The following is a 27,565-nucleotide window of genomic DNA, read 5'->3' on the forward strand; positions in this document are numbered from 1 at the left end:
ATTTTTAAAGAAAATAAATGAATCATGTTCTGTAGCATTTCTAGTGTACGCACTCTTCTTTTAATTTTCTGTCTGATGAGGTGTTAGAATGGAAGCAAATAAACACTAGACCTGCAATTACTGGCAGGGCTGAGATTAGTGTTACAGATTTGTTGTTCTTTCAGAATGCCAGTGCTACAATAATGTTCACATGAGTTGATGATGAATGGTTCACCTCAATGAAAGTTTGCTTATCAAAAACAAACGCTGTTGATTAGAGAAGACAGCTACTTCTTCACAGTGTTCCAGCTTATATAAATAAAGAGAACATGATTTTCTAAAAATTTCTTTCTAAAACCAAATATGAGTTTAAGAACTAAAGGAAGTCTCTCCTATTAAACATAATGTTGGGAATCCATCTTATTTTATGAAGAGGTTTTTCCCCTGTGCTACATATAGTACACCACATAATTTCAGCAGAAGAATTGACAGTCAACATGTTGAAGTCCTAAACTGGAAATTAGATCATGAAGAATTTCACAAATACAACTTCTAAACAAACTCACAATTGCAACTTTACCAGAAATATATTGTGTGGAGGGATGCATCGATAGTTGTATACAGCGTAGCTGTAGTCAAGAATTACCCCAGCATTTGGGTACCTGTGTAAATCATGGAGTCTTCCACGAGTAGTAGCATGAAGTATAGAATGGACAGTAAGACAGATATCAAACCATATTTTTTAATCTCAGTTTCCTACAGAAAGGAAACTTATGTGGCTGTGCTATTGGTCCATCTATTCCATCACAAAGATGAAGAACAAGTCATTGACAAATTTTAAGCAAACTTAACAATGGACCTCAAAATTACAAAGTTATTTCAGGATTTGTAAAAGTCAGTCAGTGGCTAGAGATTCAAATTTATATACCTACATGTAGAAAAGCAATTATAACTTAGCTCCCTACCCATTTAATAGACAGCAGTTAAGTGATGAATCAGAACAAGAAAACTGGTCAACTTATCAGGCAATATGAAGCTTCCAGCCAACCATACTATTTGTAGCAACATGTCTGTTGTGGTTTTGCCTCAATTTGCAACAAAGAACCATGCAGTTACTCTCTCACTCCTTCCCCTTCCCCAGTGGGATGGGGAGGAGAATCAGAAGGAAGAAGGCAAAAACCCGTGGGCTGCTATGAGAACAGTTTAACAGAATGGCAAAGGAAGAAGACAACAACAATTAATAATATTGATAGAAAGCATATACAACATTCAATGTTCTCACCACCCGATGCTCAGCTTGCTCCTGAGTAGCAAAAGCCTCTCCTTTAGCCAGTTCCCCACTTAAATACTGAGCCTGACATCACATGGTATAGAATATCCCATTTGACTGGCTGTTTGGGTGAGCCCAACCAGCTTCTTGTGAAAATTAACTCTATCCCAGCTGAACCCAAGACAATGTCTCACCATATAGATGTGGATATGGGAATAATAAAGTGTGTTAGTTCCTAAAGGTGTCTAAATTTTTAGTGACTGTTACAGAGTTCTAGGCTTAGGTGTCAAGCAGCTACGGACCTTGCAAACAAGTAAATGCAACATACTGTGTTTACAATCATAGAATCATTTAGGTTGGAAAAGACCTTTAAGAACATCAAGTCCAACCGTTCACCTAGCACTGCCAAGTCCACCATTAAACCATGTCCCTAAGCACCACCTCTACATGTCTTTTAAACGCCTCCAGGGATGGTGACTCAAACACTTCCCTGCTCTACCAGTATGTAGAGCTAATGCATCTCACAGTCCAGAGCTGAGGTCTTCTCTTGCTTCTCTTGGTGGAGCTTAGAGCAGGTGCTGTAATCCTGGAGGATGTAGTGATCGAGTCCTGCTGATTCACTGTGTTCATGCAGTTTATTTACTAAAGCTGGATATAAGGAGGACCAGCAATCCAGCCAAATCCCCAAATTTAGGGTTACAGAACAGACAGGATGAACGGTGTTCTGAGACCAGAGGACGAGAATTGTTGTAAAATTCCACTTTGTGATGACAGTCACTATGAAGCCAAGACAGAAGGTGTTTTTGAACAAGGATGGATTATTTCTAGCACATGTAAAGCAAATATATACAACTTTATTCAAACAAATGTTTGAATAATTTGAGCCTCCTCAAAACATCAGAGGTACTTCTGTTCCTCTGATATAATACTGCAGAGGCTTGAAAAAAGTGCTCATTGCCATGAGGCACCACTGAAACCAAGGGGCCCAGTAAAACTGCCGCCCGTGGGACATCGCTGTATGTAACACCACCACCACGAACCAGAAGCACAGACTCATAGAATCATAGAATGGTTTGGGTTGGAAGGGACCTGAAAGATCATCTAGTTCCAACCCCCTGCCATGAGCAGAAGCGCAGGTATTAATAAGAAATGAGGAAAAATATCCCTCTCCTCAAACAAGGAGTGCACGATCCCTCGGGCCGGCAGACCCCAGGGTTCCCCCTGCGCGTTCCCACGCCCAAGGGGGCCACAGCTCAGGAACCCTTGCACAGCCCCTGACACCCCCACTCAAAACCCACCACTCGCCAAGGCTGAAGTTGCTAAAAAAAAAAAACCACCCCAAAAGGTTCCCGGCCCAGGCACTTTTCCTCACACGACAGCGTGGGACCAGCGTGGGAAAGGCGCGGCGGAGACCACGGCGGCTGGTGCGCGGGAACGGGCCGAGAGGCCCAACAGCGTCCTGCCCAGCCGCGGGTGGGCGCCCTGTGGCGGCGGGGCGAGGCCGGGCCCTCGGCTGGGGGGGGCGCGGGCAGCCCCGCGCCGAGGCGGGCGGGCACCACCCTGTCACTTCAGCCGGCGTTGCGTAATCCCCCCCCCGCAGCAGGCGGGCGCCGGTCCGCGGCGGCGTGCGGCTGCCCCGGCGGGAGGCGGCAGCTCGGCGGCTCGGCGCCTCAGCGCGGCCCCTCACGCCGCTGCGGTGGCGGCGCTGCCCCCGTGCACCTGCTCACCTGTCTCCCGGCCGGCTGGGAGCGGCGGGGGGGGGGGGGGAACCCGGCCACGCCCCCCGACGGGCTCGGCGCAGGCGCCCTAGCGGCTACCGCAGGCAGGGGGCGGCAACATGGCGGCGTGAGCGGCGGCGGTTTGGGCTCCACAACAACAGCGGCAGCGGCGATCGCTCGCGCCGCCGTCACCTCCGCGCGCCGCTCGCCTCGGCTGGGCCGCGCTGCGCTTCGGCCGCGCCCGCCCCTCCCGCCCCGCGGCGGGGAGACGGCCCCGGGCTGGGCAGCCTTCGGCTAACGGGGCATCGGCGCCCATAATAATCCCTCATTATAGCGGAGCGGGGGAGCGGCTCCTGGGACGGTGCCTGCGCCTCGGGCCGGCTCCTTGCGGCCCCGCCGGGTGCGGCTGCGGTGGATGCGCTGCTCGGGCCGGCCGGGCGGGGAGGCGGCGGCGGCAGGTGCCGGTAACGGCGGGGGTTAAATGGCGAGCGAGAAGCCGGTGTCGGGGCCGGACCCGCAGCCCGCGGGACTCATCTCCGTCGGGGCCGGCGGTGGAGGCGGCGGCGGCGGCAGCAGCGTCGCGGTGATGGGGGAGCTGAGGGCGTCGGGCTCCGGGTCCGTGGTGCTCCCCGCGGGGATGATCAACCCGTCGGTGCCGATCCGCAACATCCGCATGAAATTCGCCGTTCTCATCGGACTCATCCAGGTCGGCGAGGTCAGCAACCGGGACATCGTGGAGACGGTGCTGAACCTGGTAAGCGGCCGGGCACCCCGCCCCGGTGACGCCCCGGCGGGCCCCTGGGCACCGGCCCGCGCAGCCCACCTCCTCCCGGGGCCGCTCCCTGCCCCCCGCCCCTGTGCAGCTCCGCAGGGACCTGCGTTTTCCCTGCTCCTGGGTCCCTCCTGTACGCGCGGCCCTTCTCCAGCCCATCGTTCCTTCCCAAACTCCGCTCGTTCCTCCCTCTCGCCGTTAATACCGCGACCGGCTCGTGTCCTCGGCGGGCGGGTGACAGAAGCCCCCTCAGCGCGCCCGGAACTCCGCGCAGGACCCTGGCTAGTCCAGGCAGGCCGCTCTTCCCCTTCCCATTGCCGCCCCCCGCAGAAGTGGAGTGTGTGCGGTTCACGGTGTGGAAAATAAGGAGATTAAGTAATTCGCGATTTCGGGTTCTGGCCGCTGCCCTGTAACCCGGTGGCTTCCTCGCTGGAGGAAGAGTGGCGTGAACACAGTATCTGTTTTTAACTGAAAAGCATTAAAAAAAGCCTGAGCCGCAATCTTTTCTTAGTGGCTGAAACATGTGAAGGGTTTAACCCTGTTAGCTCAGAGCTAGTGGAATGTTTTATGTAGAGGAAGGGGGAGGAGGGAGATTTTTGCAAAGATTTAGTACGCTTTAGTGTCTCTAATAAAGAGTTAGTTGTATTGCAGTATTGTATTGGGTTGCTCATGTCTTAATAATCTGCCATGCTTTCCAAAACACATTCTAGTCTTCAAAGTAAGTGCTGTTGCTAGTTTTGTTTAAGGTCTGTGCGTTGCAGAACACTACTGTAGGCTGGTAAATAGCTTGAAACAGGGAGAAGATGCTGAAATGTAGCTCCTTAGTCATCTGCTCACTTCATGGAGTGAAAGAGTTACTGCAGGACTGTATGACTTAATGTTTTTGCGCTACCTACACCAAAGCCTGAGGAACCTACAGAAGCCAAACGAGTGGATCTAAAAATGAATCACTTTCAATTATGTGCAATTTGGTGCTGCTCCTGAATGCAAGATTTGCTGCAGCAAAGCTTTTGAAGCAGTTCAGTCAATGAAATATCTCATTTTTTGCATATAAAATAGGATAGAAAAATGACTGCTCAAAGCTGAATGGCAATTAATTGAAACTGCCTTTGTTTCAAATGGGTTTAATGCTTCTAACCTCCACTTATTTTATACAAAGTCGTGTAAAGAATATATTTTGTTTCAAGCACTTTAAAAGGATATATTATTATGTTTGATAGCTATTTGCATTTGACCTAGTACAAACTGAATGGGAAAGCTGCAGCATGCGGGGAAGAGACATGGTTTGGTCAGATCATTTTAATATTTATGGTTTGTATGAACAGACAGTGTTAAAGCCATAATAGTTTTGTGAATATTTCAAAACAGTAATCTAGTATATTTCCCACTCCTCTCTACAAGCTGTTTGACACTTAACTGAAACGTGATTTGGAATTTTCTTTTTTGTGCAAGTGTGGTACAAGTCATCATAACTTTATTGGTTTATTACCCATTCCTTTAAAAGTAGCACTCTAAATAAGGGAATGACATGCAGTTACTGTATTAACTGGCCTTGTATAGATCACAACAGATACAAAGGTATTTAATCCTTTTCTGGTTTTCTTTCTTCTTTCATTTTTCTTACTGATATTTAAGCTTGTTTTAATTCTGGCTGTTAATGCGTCAGCAACTAGACTAACATTGGCTTGTCTTTGAGGGAGGGAGGCTAGAATGTGTTTTAGTATTTGTGTGGAGGACATACAGTGCTTGCATAGATCTACCTACTAATTAGTTCCTATTGCTGGAAACTGCTTATATTTAAAAATAAATTCAAGAGTGTTTAACAGTGCTCTCAGCATTGGTAGATATATATGAATGTGAAACTGTTTGGGAGTCTGCTGCAGTAGCGATGCATTCTGGATCAGTCATTACTTAACATATGGACTGTAATATACAATAGTCAGTATTCCTACAGCAGAGAGAGGTTATATTGTGTCTGCTGATCTTTTGCTTCTCAGGGCAGTGAATGTCTCACTTATGCTTGTATATTTGAAACTTAATTTGCTTGCATGTGAAACAAACATAGTGAGTATGGCAGATACAAAGTAAAGCTGGTGGCATATCCCTAAACTACTAAACATTATCTGATTCTGTGTTAAGGATTTGAATAGCAACTTAAAATACAAAATTCAGTTGTATTGAAGAAGCGTTCTTTGGGGAGTGGGGGAGTGGAGAGAATGTCATTGGTGATTTTTTTTTTTTCTTTCAGCCTTTACTATTTCTGAATTACTTTTGATGCAGGTGTGGTAAGGAGTGGACAGAGCTTAAAGAGCTGTTCTCAGTTTGATATATCAGTTGATAAGTCAAGTCTCTGAGAGAAATATGACTTATACTATACCATATTGGATATGTATAGGCTGTTTGGCAATAGCTTTTTAGTATTGGAATTCTGCATAGCTGAGACTTATTTTATTATCAGAGAGAATCAGAAGTTAAAGATTGAGATACTAGTGGTGGGTTTTGGTGTTTTTTTTTTATTTTCCTACCTGAGATTACCGCTCACTTCTGTGTAAAGCCTGAATAAGTCTATTCATTCTTCCTGCATCTGCATGGAAGCAGCAGAAAATGTCTGAGACAAAACTTTGGTTTGGCTTGCCCTTGTCATGGAAATGGTCACTCTTCTTTCCTGTTAAGTTTTCCTCTTAGGGTTTTTACCTTTAAATGTTTGTTTTGGTGGCCCCACACTGTGGTCTGTTTTACGGCATTTCAGACTTACTTCATGTGGTACCTTCTGATGTTGATGAACACAGTGATTTATTGTATCTGTGAGGTGGAGAAGTGCTTTTTATGCAGTGCTGAAAATTCTGTGTCTAATATGTTGTTGCATTTTCAACTTTGCCAAATGTTAGCAGCTGACTTTCAGCTCAGACAGTATTTTGTTCTTGGGCATGCCTACGCTGTTTACGGGATTAGCTGTTTCTCTTGATGATTTTCTTTTTCTTAGCAACACTTCTTTTCCTCCAAACTTAGTGTGTTCGAAGCTCGGTTATACTTGTGTATTTGTTTAATGGAGTATTGCTTTGTAGAGTTTCTAGTATTGTTTGTGTTATTGGTTGTTTAACATTACAGTGGAAGATATAATGGAGAGAGGGTTTGGCCCTTTATATGCCAATGCCTGTGAACTACTTATCCTTAAAAAAACCTGCTAGTGTTAATGCTGTGGACGTCAGAAGATGTTAACGGTCTATGAGCTGAAGGCTCTTCTGGAATGGTTTTATAGAATATTGTATTCCTTTTACATTTCTGGAAGTAGGAGGCAACTCTTCATCGTACCTCATGCATTCTTCTGTGATGGTACTTATTTTGCTTTTGGTCCATGGGTTTATTACGAATGTCCAAGTTCAGCATGCTCTCTCTGAGACGTCTTCACTGACCCCTGTGTACTGCAAAACACCAAACTGGAAAAGGCTTTGCTTGCAAACAACATACTCCTCTAATTGCTCTCAGTGATTTCTCTTTGGGGATATTCTGACACCAGTTCTATGCTTCTGTTGATGAAGAGGCCTTTCCCCTTTCAACAGCTCTTAGGGTACTGTCAAGGTGGTTGTTACTGCTATGATAAATGTGCGTGTTGTTATTCTCCATAGTTCCTTTGCTTCTTGATACCCTTTTGTACTTATGCTACGTGTTAAGCTGATGTTTAAAATAAAGTTCTGCACCGTGTGCTTCAGCAAATATGATACTAATGTAGAACTGGGTCAGTCTGTCCACCTGTATTCTTCTACTGCAGGTGTATTTCTGTTTCAGTTGTTTCCTAGTGCAAAATTGCCACACATGGCTTATGTTTTTCTATAATGTGTCTCGAATGGCCTTTCCTTTCATTGTTTTTACTGGCTTTCTTTCTCAATTCTCTGCTTGTCCAGTATTTTCATGGTCTTGAGAATTTTTCCTTCAGTGTATATTTTGAACTGTTTCTTGTCTGGCCAGCCTTCATCAAACACGAGTATGTGAGTTGCATTGTTTCTTATCTTTTAGAGAGCTTTTACTGTTCCAGTTTGAATTTCTAGAATTTTTGATTCTGAGTTTTGTAGTGCTGATTCTATGGCAGTGTGAAGTAAGAAAGGTGAACAGGAAGCTGACTGATACTGAAAAATTGTGATTGGTGCTGACACATGCTGCTTGTTTTGCCTATGCATGTTGAATAGATGATGTGATGCAGATTTGAATAGATTTCAGTCTGATACAGTTGTAGCTGACCAGGGTTCTCCTTGTGCAATCTGGAAAGCTTTTATGTATGTTTTGTCAGGCTAGAGAGTGCTTTTGAGAAGTAGGTCAAACATCAGGCATAGTTCAAAAGTCTCTTGCTGTTCCTGTTGACTACAGCCCACGCTTCTCCCTACCTCTTCTCATTTTCTTGGCTGTTCCAGCCTACTTCAGTGTTAGTCACCCATCACAAGAGGTAAGCCATTTTTTAGTGCTCTTTCACACTGTGTGCTTGTAGGAGCAGCATTTGCAGCTTCAGAGCAAATGGGTTGGATTATGTGAGAGATCCTTGTTGCCCTACAGGCTGTCTGTAGTAGTGATCACGAGGAAAAATGTAAAGGAAGGCATATGGAAGAAAGGTTATTTGCTTTGGTACTTCTTTTTCTCAAACATTGGTTGAGAGTCTTCTTAAGCTCAAGTTAGCTTTTGATATTTGAGTTCTTTAAATCCATTTACAGTTTTGGTTGCTGCAACATCCCGTGGCACAGTTCTACTCTTGTATGGGGAGGAGGAATCACTTTTGTTCGTTGGATGCTGTTGTACTCTGAGAAAGCGTGGGCCTCATGAGCTGTACCCTGCATCATATGACTCCTGTTTTTCTTTTGGAACTGGCTTTGCGGGCTTGAGAATCTTAATCTGTTTTCTTGGTGGAAACCTTCCCATTTTTGTAGTATAATTCTCTGCCGATAGATGGTGTTATTAAAAAAAGCAAAGTTTGGGGGAATTTTGGAGTCGTTTGCGGTTTTTTTGTTTGACGTGTTTTTTGTATGTGTGTTTTAAGTAATGCTTACCTGGAGGTGGCAATCCTTGTCCAAGTTACTGTCTGTCCCACTGGTCCTTTTTTGTCCTGCCTTTTTCATCTCCATGATAAGCTATCTCTGGATGTTACTGTAGAAGCTACCAGAGCTGTATGAAAAGAACAGCATCAAATGTGAGAGTTTATAATAGCATTCCATGGGCAGCTCCTTAAAAGTACTGTAGCTGTTTTCATTATCTAATACTTTAATGGAAAACTTAGTTTTGGTTACAGAAAATCTTTGAATGACTGAATGTTAACTTAATTTCTTTTAGTATAACTGATTGCATTTGGCTTTTTTATCTAATCTTTGACAGTAGGTGTTTATGGGTGGGAAGTTTTTTCAATCCTTGTATCAGTCATGAAACACTAGTGATATCTCAGCAGGTGGTTTGGAATCTGTTGTGGTTCTGGTATGACGGATTGATACATTTCTATAGGCGATAACTTTAAAATCTGTCCTAGTGAGCATATCACTGAGTATTCCTTCCTTACCACTTAACTCTGAATAGCTGTGTTCTTCTTAGCTTTAGATCTTACTTGTCTTCACAGGATTCAACTCATGGATTATAAGGAAGGTAAATACCTAAAGGCTTTTTTATCATTTTCATCACACTGAAGTAATAAAATTTTGAGACTGGTGTTAATAATAACACCTCCAATCTTTGGCCTTTCCCCCTACTCCCACCTGAGACCCTACCTACATTTTACCCCTTTGCATCAAGCAAAGGATTAGCACCTTTCTCTATCCAGATGCTATTTTTACAAAATTCTGACCTGATTCCTCATTTAAAGCATGTGTTTTATAAGATTAAGCATTTAGCTGTGTACGCAGTTATACAGTAGTCTTTCTCTCCCCTCCATATTTTCCCTCACTTTCCCCCCTGTCCCTTGGCTTTCAGATGAATACTCAAAGGGGCAGAAGTCAAGGGGCACAGCTCGTTAGATTCACAAGGTTGATGTCTAGGAGGCTGTGGTGCCGTTTTTTCTTTCATGTTAATGCTTTCCAGTGTCTCCGCTCATACTTTTCAACTATCTGAATCACTGTATTACATCCTTAAAAAAAAAAACCCAAACAAAAACCAACACCCGAAAAGTGCATAATCATCTCTGAATTCCTACTGAAATGTTGGTTTCCCTGTTACGCCATACTGAATGTAGTGAAAATGGAATGAAATCTGTGATTGGGTTAGTACCAAAACTGAGACTTTTATATCCTGATAAATAACTGTGCACAGTATTAACAGAGCTGTGTTAAGTTAATAAGCTATTTTAAATCAATCTCTTAATCTTACCTGTTCATTAATTGGTACTGCGCTTTTTTGATTTTGTTTCGGTAAATCTGCCATTTCTAACTGACTTGTGTTGCTCTCCCATTACTACAGCATTTTGTAGTAATTTACACAGAACAGTATCATTGCAGCTACCTCATTAGTTGATATCTTGTGTGTGACTGGTGGCCAAAGGGTCAGTGTAGTAGTGTGTGTTTATGTTCATAAAATTGTGATGGAATTTGATTGTTAGTTACCATTCATATTTTTTGAAATATCCCTTTGTGGAGTTTTATTCTTTCATACACAGACAGAACTCTTAATCAAAGAGTCTGAATCAAATCTAGACTTGCTTTTATAATCAGAGGCAGCAGTATTTTGAAACATCGGTTTTGAATTTGATGGTCTACCTCCCACTTCTGTCTCACAAAGGTTTGGCTTGGATGTACTATGGATAATACAGTATTCACTATATAATACTCAGCATACAGATTATGAACAAGTTAAAAAAAATGGATTTATTTGTGGGGAGTCACATACTGCTTACTTAATGATAGAATACCTATTTCAACTATAGGATTATGATGGATTTCAGCTATTTGAACTATAGTTTCCCAACTTCCAATTTAGGAAAATTGTTAATTACATTCATCTGTAAGAGAAAGATTATTTGTTATTTCCAGTAGAGAAGCACTTCAACTTCTGATTGACCTACTGACTCTCTGCTAAAATTTGCATTCTGGAAATATTTGTGGTTTAGAGTTTGTTCTACTTTTGAAGCATATGGAAAATAAAAATTGTCAGTAAATAAGTAAGTCTAAGTAGTTTTGGTGTTCCTGTGATTTATGCCAGTGATACCAATTAATTTATTTTAATGCAACTCTATAATGTGGCTACCCTGCTTTAATTTAAAATTGGGTTGCATCAGTGAAATTGTTCCAACATAACAATTCACTGAAAGCTTGCATAAAAGTGAATACTGCTTATGGTGTTCAACAGCTTACAAATGCTTGACTGGTATATTTGGAAAATGATGTTTGTTTCACTCCCCTTTTGTTTACAGTTGGAAGCCTTTCTTAACTATGCAGAATAGGTATTAGGTTTTTGAATTAGCTGAAAGTGAGATAGGGCAAGATGTTCACTTACAAGTGAAATTATTATTCATGTCATGCTTTTTGGTACCTGATGACTTTTGCAATACTGGAACAGTGTAGGCAGAAGGATGGAAATAATAATTCTCTGAGTAGAGTCTTCTAAACTAACTCCAGTACCAGCAATATGGCATTTTAATTGGTGTTACATGATCTAACTTTTTTTTTTCCCTTTAAATCTTTGTGTTCTGTGACAAACACTCAGTTACATAAAATTTTCTTACTTCCGTTGACTTTTGGTTGCCTGCTTTAAGAGCCGCTGCAACAGAGTTTTTTTCATTTTTGCTTGTTTGTTTTGTAAAAAATAAAAAGTTCTGAATATTTATAAACACAAATATGAATTTGGAAAGAACACGTCCTTTGATTCACAAAGGAGCCTGTACAAACCTATTGAAACAAAGACTCTTTACTACGACAGAGAAAACAATAAGATACGTTTTCAGTAAGTATGGAATAGTAACCACGAAATACATGTTCAGGCTAGTAATGAACTCACTAAAGCCAAGCCCTGTCTTGGATTGCTCATGCCTGACAGATCAGAGTTTGCTCTTACTCTTCAGCAATACTTTGTGTAGCTCACTGCATCCAAAAAATACTTCTTGATTTAATTGTGAGCTAAAAATCTTCCTATGTCACTTATAATGTTAAGAACCTTCAATTAAAAAAAAAAATATTACTATGAAATCAGAGGAGCATTCTTGCTTAAAGTTGAATTTGTGTTTTATAGCTAGTAGAATGGGAAAGCTGTCTACCCTTTCCAGCAGGACATGTACATCAGAATGTAGCTACAGAGTTTTGTCAGCTCCAGTTGTGTAGCATCTCCATAATGTGAGCAAATGTACCTAAAGATTGGGAGAAGCTAAACCACTAGAAATGTAAAATAAGATCTTGAAAAGCGGGGTTTGAAATAGTATATCGGAGGATGTTATGCAGGGAGAGTGAGCTTCCCAGTGGTCTGGAGAATGGACTTGGGTATTCAGCATCTTTGCAAAAAGGCATTAGCTGCAGCTGTTTAATTGCAGTAGTTGTGATGTTGAGAGAATGGGGCAAGAGCAGTTGCCTGAAATGAGAAGAAAAAGTCAGTTTTGTAGCAAGGAAGCAACTTTATCCGTCTTTAAATGGTAATTAATATTTTAATAAATGAAACATAACAAGGAGCCTCAAAGCTGCATTGTGGGTATGTAAAGTTATGGAAAGAGGCAAAGAACCTCATTAAGTGGTGTCTTATACTTCCATGGCTGGTGACTTTTGCTGTTCTCTTCTGAAACTGAGAGCTCCAACAAAAGCCATCATTGTAAACTCAGTGTTTGCATGTCCAGTAGGATTGTTTGCCTCAATATGTTCCTCCATGAGCAAGAAGTTCAATGACATAAAGTTGTCAAAAAATTAGTATCAGCAACCCTCTCTTTTCCTTCTGTTACTCCAGTGAAATGCATTCTCTGTTTTGGAAAATGACAAGGTCTGTGGTTTTTGTGAGTCATATCTGTGACTGATGGCTGCTTGGCTGTTAATATTCATATGCGGAATAGCTGAAACTTACAGAAACATTTGTGTAAGACTACATTTAACTGAATAAGGTCTTCCAAGCAAGATGCTCAAGAGGTGGGAGCTGCTTCATTCTTCTAATTCTTTTTCCCTGAAGAGTTTTCTGGAGCCCCTGCCCCATGTTTTAGTCTCCGGGGTTCCGAAAATCTTCTTCTTGCTTTTTCTTCTTTATCTTCAGCTATGGCATGTATGCCTCCAAGCGACTCATAGAAGTCTGGTTTTTGTTCATTTTATGCAGCTTTTAGGTGATTTGAAAGGCTTTCTCATACACTCTGTTCCTCCTGGAAGTGTTGCAGTTTCCATTGCGTCTTTTGATATCTTAGAGAGCATTATGTGAATGCAGAAATAGACTTGCAAGAAGAGATGCATCTACTGTCCAAGGCTGAACTGGGTTGAGTCCATCTGAAAAGAAACTTCAACATACTGTCCTGGGCTCGTATGCAACACACTCCCCCCCGCCCCTCCAAAATCATGTTAATTACCATGCTTCTCCATTCTTCTCTTTGCCACTAACACTACAACATCCTCCTGGAACTTCATTGTCAGAGCACTTTCATAAACCAGCAGAATCACAGAGGTTTCAAAGGTAGAACAATTGAGGATGGAAGGGTCCTCTGGAGGTCTCCAGGCAAAAATCTGTGCTCAAAGAAGGGTCAGCTAGAGCAAGTTGCTCAGGGCCTTGTCTGGCTGGGTTTTGGATGTTTCTAAGGATGGAGTCTCCCATGTCAAGTTTTTAATTAGATGTAAGTGGAGTTTTCTGTGCCTGTTGCCATTCATCCTGTCACTGAGTGCCACCGAGAAGAGTCTGGCTCCTTTGTCTCTACTCCCTGCCCACCCTAACCCCATTACAAATACACATGCGCGTTTATAAGATCTCTTCAAACCTTCCCTTCTTAAGGCTAAACAATTCCAGCTCTCTTCAGCCTTTGTATGTCAGATGCTCCAATCCCTTAATCATTCGCACATTTTTGTGCAGTTAACAGTGCTCCCTTTCCAAAAAGTGGGAGGTGTAGTCTGGGAAGGCTTTTAATTATAGCCACCCTTTTCCTCATCTCACAGTATGAGCTGCAATATCTACCACAAATAATGCAGTCAATATGGCTGTGCCTAACCCAGCAAAGGACAATTTGCACCACATGCAGCCAAGAAAGAAAACAGACCTTCGTGAGCCACAGCAGCGAGTGTTCGCTTTTCATCTGTTGTGCCTGCTTGCTAATAGATAGCTGTGGATGAAACACACAAACCCGAGAGAGTCTGTCAGTTCTGCAAATCGCAGTTATAGTTGTAGGTAAGCTTTATTTCCTGGATTTCAGAAATATAAAATGTAGCTATATTTGATATTGTGCTGAAAACCTATGAATTTAATATTAATGGCTTAATACTGAGTTAATGAAACTTTGTGGCTCTTAACATGTACTATAAATACTACCTTCTTCGACAAATTAGCATGAATTGAAATGAATTAGCATAGTCTTCAAAGTTACAGATGCTAGATAGCAGAAGAAAATAGATATTCAGTATAGAGCCAAAGCTGTTGAAGTTCTTCATTCAGTTTGTTGAAAAGAATAAATTAATGACTTTATATGTAGTCTAATATTTATAGATGAAATTTTCGATAGCACTTTACGTGCGTATAACTGTGTAACTTGGAAACTGTAGTATATTGAGCAAAGGTGATTGTGTAACAAAATATTTATAGCTCTTGCTTCATGCAAAGAAAATAGTTTTTTCATTCAAAGTAACTTATAATGTACAATAATAAACACATCGTGACTGGAACAATGTGTAGGCTTAGTCACTGAGAGGGTGTCAGTCTTTGACAGTTGATACAGTACAGGATCTGACATTTTAAAGGTAGCGCTCACTGAAGAGGAGTTGATACTGTCTTTAAAACGGACTGTTCTTCAATGAAGAAGCTGATAGTTACAAGTATTTCCTAAAACCCAGAAGCAGGTTATTCCCAGTTCTCACAGTTGTGATGATTTCCCTTATTACTAGTATAAATGTTTTTTTAACAAGGGAAAATTAATTATAGTAAAATAGCTTGTGTGATTTTTTAATAAAAAGTTATTAAATTCTATTTAAGAAGAAATTTGGGTCTATTCACTTTGTTGCATGTCCTGTTTCAGTTAAAAAATAGTTTTCAAGTCTGTAATCCTTTTTGTCACTTGAAGATGTAGTTTAGTAAGCAACCTATCACTTTTTCAGAAACCCAACAGCTCAAACTAATGGCAATACATGTAAAACAAGTATAAAGAGCCTTTGGTGTAACTATAAGCAACAATCAAAAGGAAGGATGGGAAAGGGAGAAGCAGAAGTTTGAACCAAATGAGGCTAAACCTTGGAAGCTGGTACCTTTTAGATTGTCAAAGGTGATACTTCTCCAGTTGAGTCTGTTCTTAAAAGTATCAGCACAAAAAAAAAGTAAATTAACTGTTAGGTGAAGTTTAGTTATTAAGAAATTATACCACCGAAAGGATGCTCTACATTTAAAAAAAACTCTCTAACAATATGAGTGGAGAACCCTGAGTACAACAGGTTGTCTCCTCTGTGATGCAGTGTCTGCCTGGATTTACAGAGACCTTGAAATGACTGGTTATATGATGGTTTATTAATTTTTGAAGTGTCTGAGAGAATTACCACCATCTGTTAATACCGGAGTCTAAACCCACATGTGGGCTTCAGAATGCCTTAAGCATTGATTTTTTTAAGTAAGAAATTCTTCGCTTTAAATTTAAAGCAGTTAAGAGATTTCAGACTTTTTTTTTTTTACAGTGCAGATTTAAGCTCATTGATTGTTTGTCACAGCTTTGATTTGTAGTTCTAGCCTGTCCTCTGAAGTTTAGAATGGCTGCAAATACTTGTAATTGAGCTCTTCTCCTGCACTAGTTATGACATAACTGGCTTTTCAACTTACTCTAAGTCAGTCAAGCTCTGTTTTAGCCAAAACTCACTTCACCCTGAAAAGAGAGCAGCACGTATAATGAATGGGTTGATCTCTAGCCAAGAAAGTACTAAATATGTCTTGTACCAAACTTGATATTATCCAGATGTGTAGATAAAGTTGTAAGAAGCATGTAGTGTTGATACAGTCTGAATCCTTTCTGGAGGTCAGAGGAATCTTAGGAGCACCTTGTTTAAATTACTATTTCAGAATTCCTCTCTCATATGCTCCTTGTGGAGTTACAGTAGATTTTAGGGCTTCCTCAGTAAGGAAGCTGGTTAACCAGCCTGAACTAAACTGGTGCCAGCCTGCTAACATAGGGATCCAGTTTTCTGAACTGTGTCCATGGTCATGTTATGTCTTTCTATATTACCATAGTGTTGTTTCCCTCAGTGCCTTCTAAGTACTAGAGCTTCTGGGGTGTGTGGATTTTTGAAGATGAGAGTTGGGTATTTTGCTTAAGCAGTACATCTGGACTGGCTATGTATGTTTTTACTGCTGTTTTTGAAAAATCTTGAATTTAAGTTTCCTTATGCGTGCATTTTGTAGAGCGTAAGCTGTTGAGGAGAGCACATACTTCATAGTACAAGCACCATGTGGTACAGGCTGCAGCTCATACTGCAGCCAATGTGAATTTTGGTGTAAAACTCCTTAAAGAGATCCTGAAGATTTCCTGGGAGATAGGAAGGAATTGTTTGTGGTCTAAAAACAAATCCTGACTTAAGAAAAACTCCTTAGCATTTCTATTTATTAAGAAAATTGAAATCTAACTAAATAGTCTATACTTAGTGTAGCAAAATGAGATCTTTAAAACACTGTAATTGAAGGCTTCTGAGGCATTATTAAAAATTAATACAGCCAAGAGAGTTATTGAGAAAAGTAGCATTTAGCAGTAATTGTTAATACATTTTGGTACTGCGATATGGTAAGTAGCTTCCAGCTTCTCAATCTATGTTCGTTTTCCCTAGTGATACTTTTAATTATTTTTTTCAACATTTTTTTTCTTCTCATATATTGATAAGTTAAGAGTAACCATTCTAGGACAATAGGTTTGTACTGTGACTGAAAACAATGACGTGCCTGAAGTCTTTTATTGTTAAAAGCATCAAAATAAGCTGTAGAGAAAAAATACTTTAATTAATCAGACTGATCTTTGGAGATTTAAATGTCATAGGAAAAATTGTATCATGATGTTTTGTGGGGACGGTGTCTGGGATGATGCTAGGGTTTTGAAGGTGTTGGGGTTTGGGGATTTTGGTGGTATATTCCTGATCTCAGAGAGTGTATTGGTTTGTGTGGTAGGGTTTCAGTAACAGAGGACCTACAGGGATGGCTTCTGTGAGAAGCTGCTAGAAGCTTCCTCCATGTCCAATAGAGCCAATACTAGCCAGCTCCAAGACAGACCCACTGCTGACCAAGGCCAAGTCCATCTGCGACAGTGGTAGCACTTCTGTGATAATGTATTTAAGAAGGGAAAAATGCTGCTGTGCAGCAACAGCTGAGGAGAAGGCTGAGAAAATGTGAGAGAAATGACTCTGCAGACACCAAGATCAGTGAAGAAGGGGGGAGAGGAGGTGCTCCAGGCGCCAGAGCAGAGATTCCACTGCAACCCATGGAGAAGACCATGGTGAGGCAGGCTGTCCCTCTGCAGCCCATAGACGTCCATGGTGGAGCAGATAGCCACCTGCAGCCCATGGAGGACCCCGCGCCAGAGAAGGTGGATGCCCAAAGGAGCCTGTGACCCCGTGGAGAGCCCATGCCAGAGCAGGCTCCTGGCAGGGCCTGTGACCTCATGGGGGACCCACCCTGGAGGAGCCTGTTAAGGACTGCACCTTGTGGAAGGCACCCACGCTGGAGCAATTCGTGAAGAACTGCAGCCCATAGGAAGGACCCACGTTGGAGAAGTTCATGGAGGACTGTCTTCCATGGGAGGGACTGCATGCTGGGGCAGGGGAAGAGTGTCAGGAGTCCTCTTGAGGGGGAAGGAGTGGCAGAGACAATGTGTGATGAACTGACTGCAGCCCCATTCTCCACCGCCCTGCGCTGCTGCTGAAAATCAGGAGTGAATTTAGGCCAGGGAAGAAGGGAGGAGTGGGGGTGAAGTTGTTTTAAGATTTGGTTTTATTTCTTATTATCTTACTCTGATTTGATTGGTAATAAATTAAACTTTTTCCCCAAGTTCAGTCTGTTTTGTCTGTGATAGTAATTGGTGAGTGATCTCTCCCTGTCTTTATCTCGACCCATGAGCCTTTCATCATATTTTTCTCCCCCTGTCTAGCTGAGGAGGGGAGTGGTAGAGCGACTTGGTGGGCACCTGGCATCCAGCCAGGGTCAACCCACTGCAGAGAGATAGGTTTTGTTTTAATGATGGAAACATTTGAAATATGATTTTTAGGGAGATATAGAAGACCTGTGGGTTAAATATTTTCATTTATAGTTGTAAACAGAATTACAGTTTTAATCAGAGATTGATCGATGTACACTACTATTCATGTTTGTGTATTTCAACAAACAGCTGGTTTTCATCTTTTGAAATCCATGGACTTTATTCATTGCGTTGACATTTGCAGTTGTGAGGTATAATTAAAAAAATGCAATCGATACTTTGGAGTGATAAACAAGGGTTAGTTATGCATACTGGCTGTCCTATATGCATTGTCGTTCCTGATACACCAGTAGATTCTGGCAAGTTAAAAGAACTGACAGTGGTGTGCAGCTCTTCAGCACTCCGCTGCTGCATCTGGAGAGTCTTGTTTGATGGAGAGGAATAAGCTTGTTCTCTCATGCAGGTTGCTGATGTCTCTCTTCACACATGTGGAGCTATTTAGAGACTTCTTGGAGGACAGTGTTACCAGTAAACGGCTTGTATTAAACTTTTTGTGTCTCCGATCCCACATTCTGCTTCAATGTAATGTGGATGAAAGGGCTTACGTTTTGTACTCTATAGCTTTTACATATACATCTAGGGATTGTTTCCTGCTAACTAGTTGTTCTTGTGTGACTTACCCACTGGAAATGCGTGCCCAGCTTTCACACAGCAGGCTCAGAACTTGGGTGTTGTAGGATTTGTATTTGATAAGATACATTGTGCTTTTTAAGTCCATGGCTGAACAGATGGAAAACTGTAACTGTTCTTCTGGTGGAGATGTTTTAACCTGGCTTGGAATATTATAATTGTGTATTAAAGAAGAAAATAAAAGTTGTCTCTTTCAAGTCTATCAGACAGGTACTGCTATTTAAAACTCTCTGTACAGGAGAAAACTGTTATTTGTTTGTTATGGTGGTTGAATGGTAAGCTACAACTGAAATGTAACAAATGCACAGGAGCTTTTTAAGTTTGTGTTGGTTCTGGCTACGTTCAAAATGTACCCAGTTAGTTTTCAGTTAAGCATTATACTGCTGTGGCACAGTTACTGTGTGATTTCTTTTTTTTTTTTTTTTTAAGTGCAAGGCTGGAAGGTTTTTCTAATTTTTTTTGTAGAAGAAAGGATCAGGGCCATGTTTCAACTCCTCCCTCTTATCACTATCATATAGTATTTTCTATTTTCGTTGACTGCCACAGACCAGTATATGTGTGTGTGTTCTATCTGGAAACATTTGATTGTCTTTATCTGTGTTTGGTAGTTATGCTGTGGATGCTTACGTAAGATTTTCTTTGTGTAGGTGAGATTAACATTGTTTAATTTTGTGTGCTTTTTAAACTGCAGGACCATTCTTGTTTTTCCTTGCACAGGACCGGTCAAGACTTTCACAGATGTCTGGCATGTTTAATTGCAAACTACCATTGAACTGCACACACATTTTTAAGTTGGATCATCTTTTTTTGTTTAAAAATTCATGGCAAAAATGAAAGAAAATGGAATGCCTAGTGAGCATTAGTAAACTATGAATGTAAATATAAGCATTTGGAGGCACTTCTGCATTATGAAAAAAATGTTAATGTAGATGATGTTCAAGCTTTGAATCACAGGATTCTGGAGCCTTAAAGATGAACTATGAAGGTTGGTTAAAATAAGAAAAAAAAGAGCCTTGGATCAGTTACAGAATGTGAAATTAGGACTCACAAAGTAATTTAGAATGGAAGGCCTCTTATTAGTGGTAGTCAAAACTGAGAAAGCTGTATTCAAGCATACACTAAGGAGGAGGACATGATGGAACACGTGCAGATCTAAAAATCTGATACCTGCCAGATACTGTGCTTTTTTCCTGTTTGTTTACATAAATAAAATGATTTGTTTCTACTTTCCTATCAAAAATGTTAAAAGGTTGCTTATTTTAAAAAAATGGCTTTATAGGACCTGTATGGTCGTTTTGTCCTTAACAGAGTGGCCTTGTGGCTCTTCTTGCTTGGTTGCTTTGGTGACACCTTACTTACAGGTGAATAACATTTGCTCCTTTGAGATCACAGAATCACAGAACGATAGGATTTGGAAGGGACCTCTGTGGATCATCTAGTCCAACCCCCCTGCAGAAGCAGGGTCACTTAGAGCAGGTTGCACAGGACCTCGTCCAGTAGGGTCCTGAATACCTCCAAAGAAGGAGATGCCACACCCTCTTTGGGCAACCTTGTCCAGTGCTTTGTCACCTTCAGAGTGAAGTTCTTCCTCATGTTCAGATGGAATTTCCTCTGCTTCAGTTTGTGCCCATTGCCCCTTGTCCTGTCGCTGGGCACCACTGCAAAGAGTCTGTCCCCATCCTCCTGACATCCACCCTTAAGATACAGGCATTTATAAGGTCTCCTCTCAGCCTTCTCTTCTTCAGGCTGAACAAGCCCAGCTCTCTCAGCCTTTACTCACAGGAGAGATGCTCCAGTCCCCTAATCATCCTCGTAGCCCTCCGCTGGACTCTGTCCAGTAGCTCCTCATCTTTCTTGAAGTGGGGAGCCCAGAACTGGACACAGTACTCCAGATGGGGCCTCGCTAGGGCAGAGTAGAGCGGTAGGAGAACCTCCCTCGTCCTGCTGGCCACACTCCTCTTAATGCACCCCAGGATCCCATTGGCCTTCTTGGCCACAAGGGCACACTGCTGGCTCATGGATAACCTGTCATCCACCAGCACTCCCAGGTGCAAAGCTGCTCTCCAGCAGGTCTGCCCCGAACCTGTACTGGTGCATGGGGTTGTTCCTCCCCAGGTGCAGGACCCTGCACTTGCCCTTGTTGAACCTCATCAGGTTCCTCTCTGCCCAACTCTCCAGCCTGTCCAGGTCACACTGAATGGCAGCATAGCCTTCTGGTGTATCCACCACACCTCCCAGTTTTGTGTCATCAGCAAACTTGCTGAGGGTACCTTCTAACTCTTCATCCAGGTCATTGATGAAGAAGCTGAACAAGGCTGGGCCCAGTACTGACCCCTGAGGGACACCACTAGTTACCAGCCTCCAACTAGACTCAGCGCTGCTGATGACAGTTCTCTGAGTTCTGCCATTCAGCCAGTTCTCAATCCACCTCACCAACCACTCATCCAGCCCACACTTTCTGAGCTTCCTTAGAAGGATGTTATGGGAGACAGTGTCCAAAGCCTTGCTGAAGTCGAGGTAGACAACATCCACGGCTCTCCCCTCATCTACCCAGCCAGTCATGCCAGTGTAGAAAGCTATCAGATTGGTCAAGCATGATTTCTCCTTGATGAATCCATGCTGACTGCTCCTGAAAACATTCTTTTCCTCCACTTGCTTGATGATGACCTCTAGAATGAACTGCTTCATCGTCTTTCCCGGGATGAAGGTGAGGCTGACCGGCCTGTAGTTCCCTGGGTCCTCCTTCTTGCCCTTTTTGAAGATTGGAGTGACGCTGGCCCTTCTCCAGTCCTCGGGCACCTCTCCTGTCCTCCAGGACTTTTCAAAGATGATGGAGAGTGGCTCAACAACGATGTCCGCCAGCTCCCTCAGCACTTGTGGATGCATTCCATCGGGGCCCATGGATTTGTGGGCATCCAGATTACTTAAGCGATCCCTCACGCAGTCCTCCTCGACCAAGGGAAGGTCATACTCTCTGTAGGCTTCCTCTCTTACCTCCAGGACCTGAGGGCCAGCCTTGCTACTGAAGACTGAAGCAAAGAAGGCATTCCATCACTCAAACAGCGGGTTATGGCTTTATTTTCAAATGAAGTAAATATTGAATTGTTATGGAGAAAAAATACTGAAGATGAGTTTCAGTGACCGTATTTGTGGAGTACTGGGTAGATATTGTTACGGAAGGAAACAGAAACCAAGTGTCTTATTCAAGCTCTCAGTCTGTTTGTTTGGGTTTTTTTCTCGTTTGTAGGTCCAGTCGATTAGATTTACGTATATTCTTACTTCAGCTTTGAATAGCTTTACTATTACAGCTTATCTGTAGCTAAAATTATAGTATTTATTTTTCAAAATTCTTATTTTAAGTCATTCTTCAAAGTGAGTATCATTGCTTATTGAGTGAAGGTAGGGCTACCATAGTCTTTTATCCTGAGTAAACAGATTACATTTTTCTGTACTTAGATTTTCATGAACATTAAAGCTGTGTCTATTCTTACAGGATTTGGGGCTAATTGGTTCTTGGTGTTTTTTTTATGGATTTCAAATGAAAAAATATGTACATATTTCTAGCTCTGCATTCCTTAAAATAAAAACATACTTTTTAAGTAATGTTCACAGTATTTGAAGTGTGAAGTATTTCTTCTAGCTGGAGTATTTTAGGAACATACTTCTTTCCATAAAAATTGTAGATGTGCTTACATTAACTTTGCTAAACTGCTTTTCATGAAGAACAGTGAAAAATCATGTTCAGAATTGTGGGATGATCTTGTCGTTTGGGGTTTTTTTTTTTTTTTACATTTCTTTAAAATACACATTCTTATGGAAGAAATAATGACAAACTAAAAAAAAAAACCAACAAACATAATGAAACTCATTAGACTGGAAGTCAAATAATTCTTTTTAGACTTCTTAGAATACCAGTCTTTTTTAAAAAGGAAAGTTTCTTTGAACTAAAATTTAAAACTGCTTATTTGCGCAGTGGGATATTAAGAGGGTGTCAGGAAGTCTAAGCAGTGGGTGTGGTCTATGAAAGTTTTCTTTCCAGATTGGTTTGTGATAGACAGATGTACGAAGGGCTAGAATTGAATTCCTAATATCATTTTCACTTGTAAGAGAATGGTGGGTTTTAGGCAGCATCAATAAAAGTAATAAGTTGATTCATTTGTGCGCTGTCTTGGTGGATTGTATTTCTACCTTTCTTCATAGATTTTTTAATGACTTCTGAACATCAAAAATGTATTTCACTGGGTGCCAATATACTGTTGAAGGAAAAACCAGGAGTTTTCAAAGCATATGAGAGACTATACAAAGAAATTCTAATGAAAAAATGTGTCTGGTCATGAAGTTTAATTGCCATAGTACATTTTGCTTAAAAGGATGTTTTCAGTGAACATTTTTAACTGTGTGTAAGTAGAATCTAATATAAGAAGAGGAAAATGTTTTGCTTGCAATTTTATATAAATATGCATCTTAATACAGCAACATAAATGCAAATACAACCTTTTTATTTTTAAAGGAGCTTTTTATTTTTAAATTTGTGTGATGTTTTTCCAGAAATTTTGGTTGCCTTTTCTATTTTTATGAATTTTGTTTGTTTGTTTTTTACTCGTACGTCCCCCTTCATGAAATCGGATATGTTAGATAGGCCATCATCTTCTGTTAGGTAATTAGTGGAGGAATTAATTATGTGGTGTAGATAGTACAAGCACCATTTTTTTTGAACATTAGTTGTGCTCTCTAGCAGTAAAGTTTTGTTGAGAAGGGTACATTTACAAACCAGAGTAATTTTGAAAAGTAGGATTTATGCATTTCTGCAAAATCTCTTCCAAATTTCTTGGTCATCAGTGTAAAAGACATCCTTTAATCCCTTTTAAATATTTCATTAGCCACAGAACAGGTACTGACAGGTAAGTTCTTGTATTGTTAACATGTATCTTGCACACTCAGATTACCAGCTGAATTTCAGGTTGGTCTTAAATGTTCAAGTATGGTACTAAACATCTTGTGGAACTCTTACATTCATCAACAAGTTAAAATATTTATTACAAGTGCTACAGGGAGCTATGAAGGCCCCTCCTTTAACTGGAGTAGATGGTTTATGGGATGGGAAAAATGGACAGGAAATAAACCCTTCAACATTCACTGATTTCTCAATTTCAGTATTTATAAAGCTGTGTTCCAAAAGTACTTGGTATATTCCTTTTTTCTGGCTGAGTTAGACATTCTTGCTGTAAGAATGTGTGCGTGTATTACACTAAGGTTTGATTAAGTGATTTTTTTATTTGAGTAAAAATACTGGTTTGATATATTCTTGGTGTTTTTTGATGCCTGAATGTAGTGATGCCAGTCACAAGCCCATGGGATTTCTGCTTAGGTCCTTGATTTGTAGTTGGTGAAGACAGAAAAGAAGTGCATTCTTGTCTCTGTGATAAAATTCTTTATTTGAATAGCTTATTTATTTTAACAATAACTATATGGTGTGGCAGTCACTAATTCGTGAGCTGCTGTGAGGTTCTTGCATCAGAGTTTTTTCAACTTGACAGCAACAATATATTCAGTAGTTGACTGCTGATTAAACTACAATAATTGGTATTAAGGTGCATGTTGAAATGGGGTGTTCATAATGCTGTCCTTAAAAGTGAAAATTTGTGACTGCATGTCAGACTTCTAACAGAGAAGGGGAGGCCATTTAGAAGCTCAGCTGTTTGGATCTGGTTTTGACGAAAGAGGATCTACTGATAGATAAATGTCACTGAGTGATGCTGCTCCAAATTTGAATTATACTATCACTATGAAAGATACGCTCTAAAACTTCAGTCCATTCTAGTAAGACATCAAGAAATCCTTTTAAAAAAAAAAGATAGGCGAGGTTTTAGAGTTGTGAAGCTGGAAGCTAAACTTATTTTTTGTTCCTGCTATAATCGCTCTTTCTACAACTTGGGGGGAAAAATAAAAGCTGGTCAATCTGAGAATCGTTTTCAGATTTCAGTTTTTCAAAATATACTGTCACTTTTCCTAAAACACAGGCGGAAAGCCTTGGCTTGATATAACCAACCATCTGTTGTAGAAGTTGTCCTCAAGATATCACTGCTCTGTGTGTATGAAATTATGGTTTCCTAATTTCTTCTTACCAGCTCTGTTTCTGTGCCCAGATAAACTTCAGTCTTATATGTCCTCAAGATCACATACTTTCAGAGTGCTGCTGGCACAATACTGCTGAGGTTCCTTTTTCCACAAAAAAATGGCAGGACCATCAGACCGTCTGAATTCATAAGTCTTTCCCTCCAAGTTGGTTGTCATTTATCTGCTGACTTGCTCTGGCTACATGAATAAGCTTTCCAACATGCACCTATCAACACTATTGTTATAGTTTGGCTGCGGCCGGCAACAAAAGCGCCGCGCAGCCGCCCCTCTCCCTGCCGGGGTGCGGAGGAGAATGGAAAGAAACAGGCAGAAACTGGTGGGTTGGGATAAGGGCACTTTAACAGAACAGCAAACAAAGGGAAGAGTAACAACAACGATACAGATAAGGAGAAAACACAACACAAACTGCACAACCCAGAGAGCCGCTTTCCCGGAGCACTACTGCGCGCTCCCGAGCCGCGAGAGAGTTCCTGCCGCCCAGCTCCCCGCCAGCTGGAACCCAGCATGACGGCACATGGTATGGAATACCCTGGTCTGTTTGGCCAGGTTGGGTCAGCCCACCCAGCTGTATCGCTTCCTGGATTCCAGTGAAAATTAACCCTGTCCTGGCCGAACACAGGACAACTGTAGAAAAAGGATGCACACCAATATAGTGTAACTTTGGTAAGGACCACATGCCAGGCATTTATCTTGTGTTCAAGATTATGATGTACAGGTGAATGACAACATGACTGTGTTGCTTTACTTCCATAAAAAAGAAATCTGAGTTTATATCATGAAATAGATCAGTCTTTTGGAGTAGCATAGAAATATTAACTTGCCTATCAGTAGTTTCCATTATGGAAGTGGTGAACTTACAAGAAAGCTTATAAGAAACGGAGGAAGGAATCACAGAATCACAGAATCACAGAATAGTAGGGGTTGGAAGGGACCTCTGTGGGTCATCTAGTCCAACCCCCCCGCCGAAGCAGGGTCACCTACAGCAGGCTGCACAGGACCTTGTCCAGGCGGGTCTTGAAAATCTCCAGAGAAGGAGACTCCACAACCTCCCTGGGCAGCCTGTTCCAGTGCTCCGTCACCCTCAGAGAGAAGAAGTTCCTCCTCATGTTCAGACGGAACTTCCTGTGCCTCAGTTTGTGCCCATTGCCCCTTGTCCTGTCGCTGGGCACCACTGAAAAGAGCTTGGCCCCATCCTCCTGACACCCACCCTTCAGATATTTGTAGGCATTTATAAGGTCCCCTCTCAGCCTTCTCTTCTTCAGGCTGAACAAGCCCAGTTCCCTCAACCTCTCCTCGTAGTGGAGATGCTCCAGTCCCCTCACCATCCTTGTAGCCCTCCGCTGGACTCTCTCCAGTAGCTCTTCATCCTTCTTGAACTGGGGAGCCCAGAACTGGACACAGTACTCCAGATGAGGCCTCACCAGGGCAGTGTAGAGGGGAAGGAGAACCTCCCTTGTCCTGCTGGCCACACTCTTCTTGATGCACCCCAGGATCCCATTGGCCTTCTTGGCAGCCAGGGCACACTGCTGGCTCATAGTTAACCTGTCGTCCACCAGGACACCCAGGTCCCTCTCCGCAGAGCTGCTCTCCAGCAGGTCCACCCCAAGCCTGTACTGGTGCATGAGGTTGTTCCTCCCCAGGTGCAGGACCCTGCACTTGCCCTTGTTGAACCTCATCAGGTTCCTCTCTGCCCAGCTCTCCAGCCTATCCAGGTCACGCTGAATGGCAGCACAGCCTTCTGGTGTATCTACCACACCTCCCAGTTTGGTGTCGTCAGCAAACTTGCTGAGGGTACATTCTAACTCTTCATCCAGGTCGTTGATGAAGAAGTTAAACAAGACTGGGCCCAGTACTGACCCCTGAGGGACACCACTTGTCACCAGCCTCCAACTAGACTCAGCGCCGCTGATGACAACCCTCTGAGTTCTGCCATTCAGCCAGTTCTCTATCCACTTCACCGACCACTCATCCAGCCCACACTTCCTCAGCTTCCCCAGGAGGATATCATGGGAGACTGTGTCGAAAGCCTTGCTGAAGTCAAGGTAGATAACATCCACAGCTCTCCCTTCGTCTACCCAGCCAGTCATGTCATCGTAGAAAGCTATCAGATTGGTCAGGCATGATTTCCCCTTGGTGAATCCATGCTGACTACTCCTGATAACCTTCTTTTCTTCCACTTGCTTCATGATGGCCTCCAGGATAAGCTGCTCCATCACCTTTCCCGGGATGGAGGTGAGGCTGACCGGCCTGTAGTTCCCTGGGTCCTCCTTCTTGCCCTTTTTGAAGATTGGAGTGACATTGGCCTTTCTCCAGTCCTCGGGCACCTCTCCTGTCTTCCAGGACCTCTCAAAGATGATGGAGAGTGGCTCAGCAATGACATCCGCCAGCTCCCTCAGCACTCGTGGGTGCATTCCATCGGGGCCCATGGATTTGTGGACATCCAGATCGCTTAAGCGATCCCTCACACAGTCCTCCTCGACCAAGGGAAAGTCGTCCTCTCTGTAGGCCTCCTCTCTTACCTCCGGGGCCTGGGATTCCTGAGGGCCAGTCTTAGCACTGAAGACTGAAGCAAAGAAGGCATTCAGTAGCTCTGCCTTCTCCGCATCCTCCGTCACCAGGACACCCGCCTCATTCAGCAGCGGCCCCACGTTGTCCCTAGCCTGCCTTTTGCTGCTGATGTAGTTGAAGAAGCCCTTCTTGTTGTTTTTGACATCCCTTGCCAG

General features: G+C 42.2%; 1 protein-coding gene across 5 annotated transcripts in view; it reads left to right on the forward strand.

Moving 5' to 3' along the window:
- The first annotated feature begins 3,204 nt into the window (after positions 1-3,204).
- NBEA (neurobeachin) overlaps positions 3,205-27,565 on the forward strand; it is a 544,466-nt gene continuing 520,105 nt past the window's right edge. For 4 of the 5 annotated variants that reach the window (XM_075420351.1, XM_075420371.1, XM_075420383.1 and 1 more), the window contains exon 1: positions 3,206-3,721. In XM_075420351.1, coding sequence (XP_075276466.1) covers positions 3,449-3,721 — 273 coding nt within the window. In that variant the 5' untranslated portion in view covers positions 3,206-3,448. Of the gene's footprint in view, positions 3,722-27,565 lie in introns of all 5 variants that reach the window. The other variant, XM_075420361.1, reaches the window with a different exon arrangement.

Source organism: Opisthocomus hoazin, chromosome 1 (genome assembly GCF_030867145.1).
Source record: "Opisthocomus hoazin isolate bOpiHoa1 chromosome 1, bOpiHoa1.hap1, whole genome shotgun sequence".
NCBI classification, from domain to species: domain Eukaryota; kingdom Metazoa; phylum Chordata; class Aves; order Opisthocomiformes; family Opisthocomidae; genus Opisthocomus; species Opisthocomus hoazin.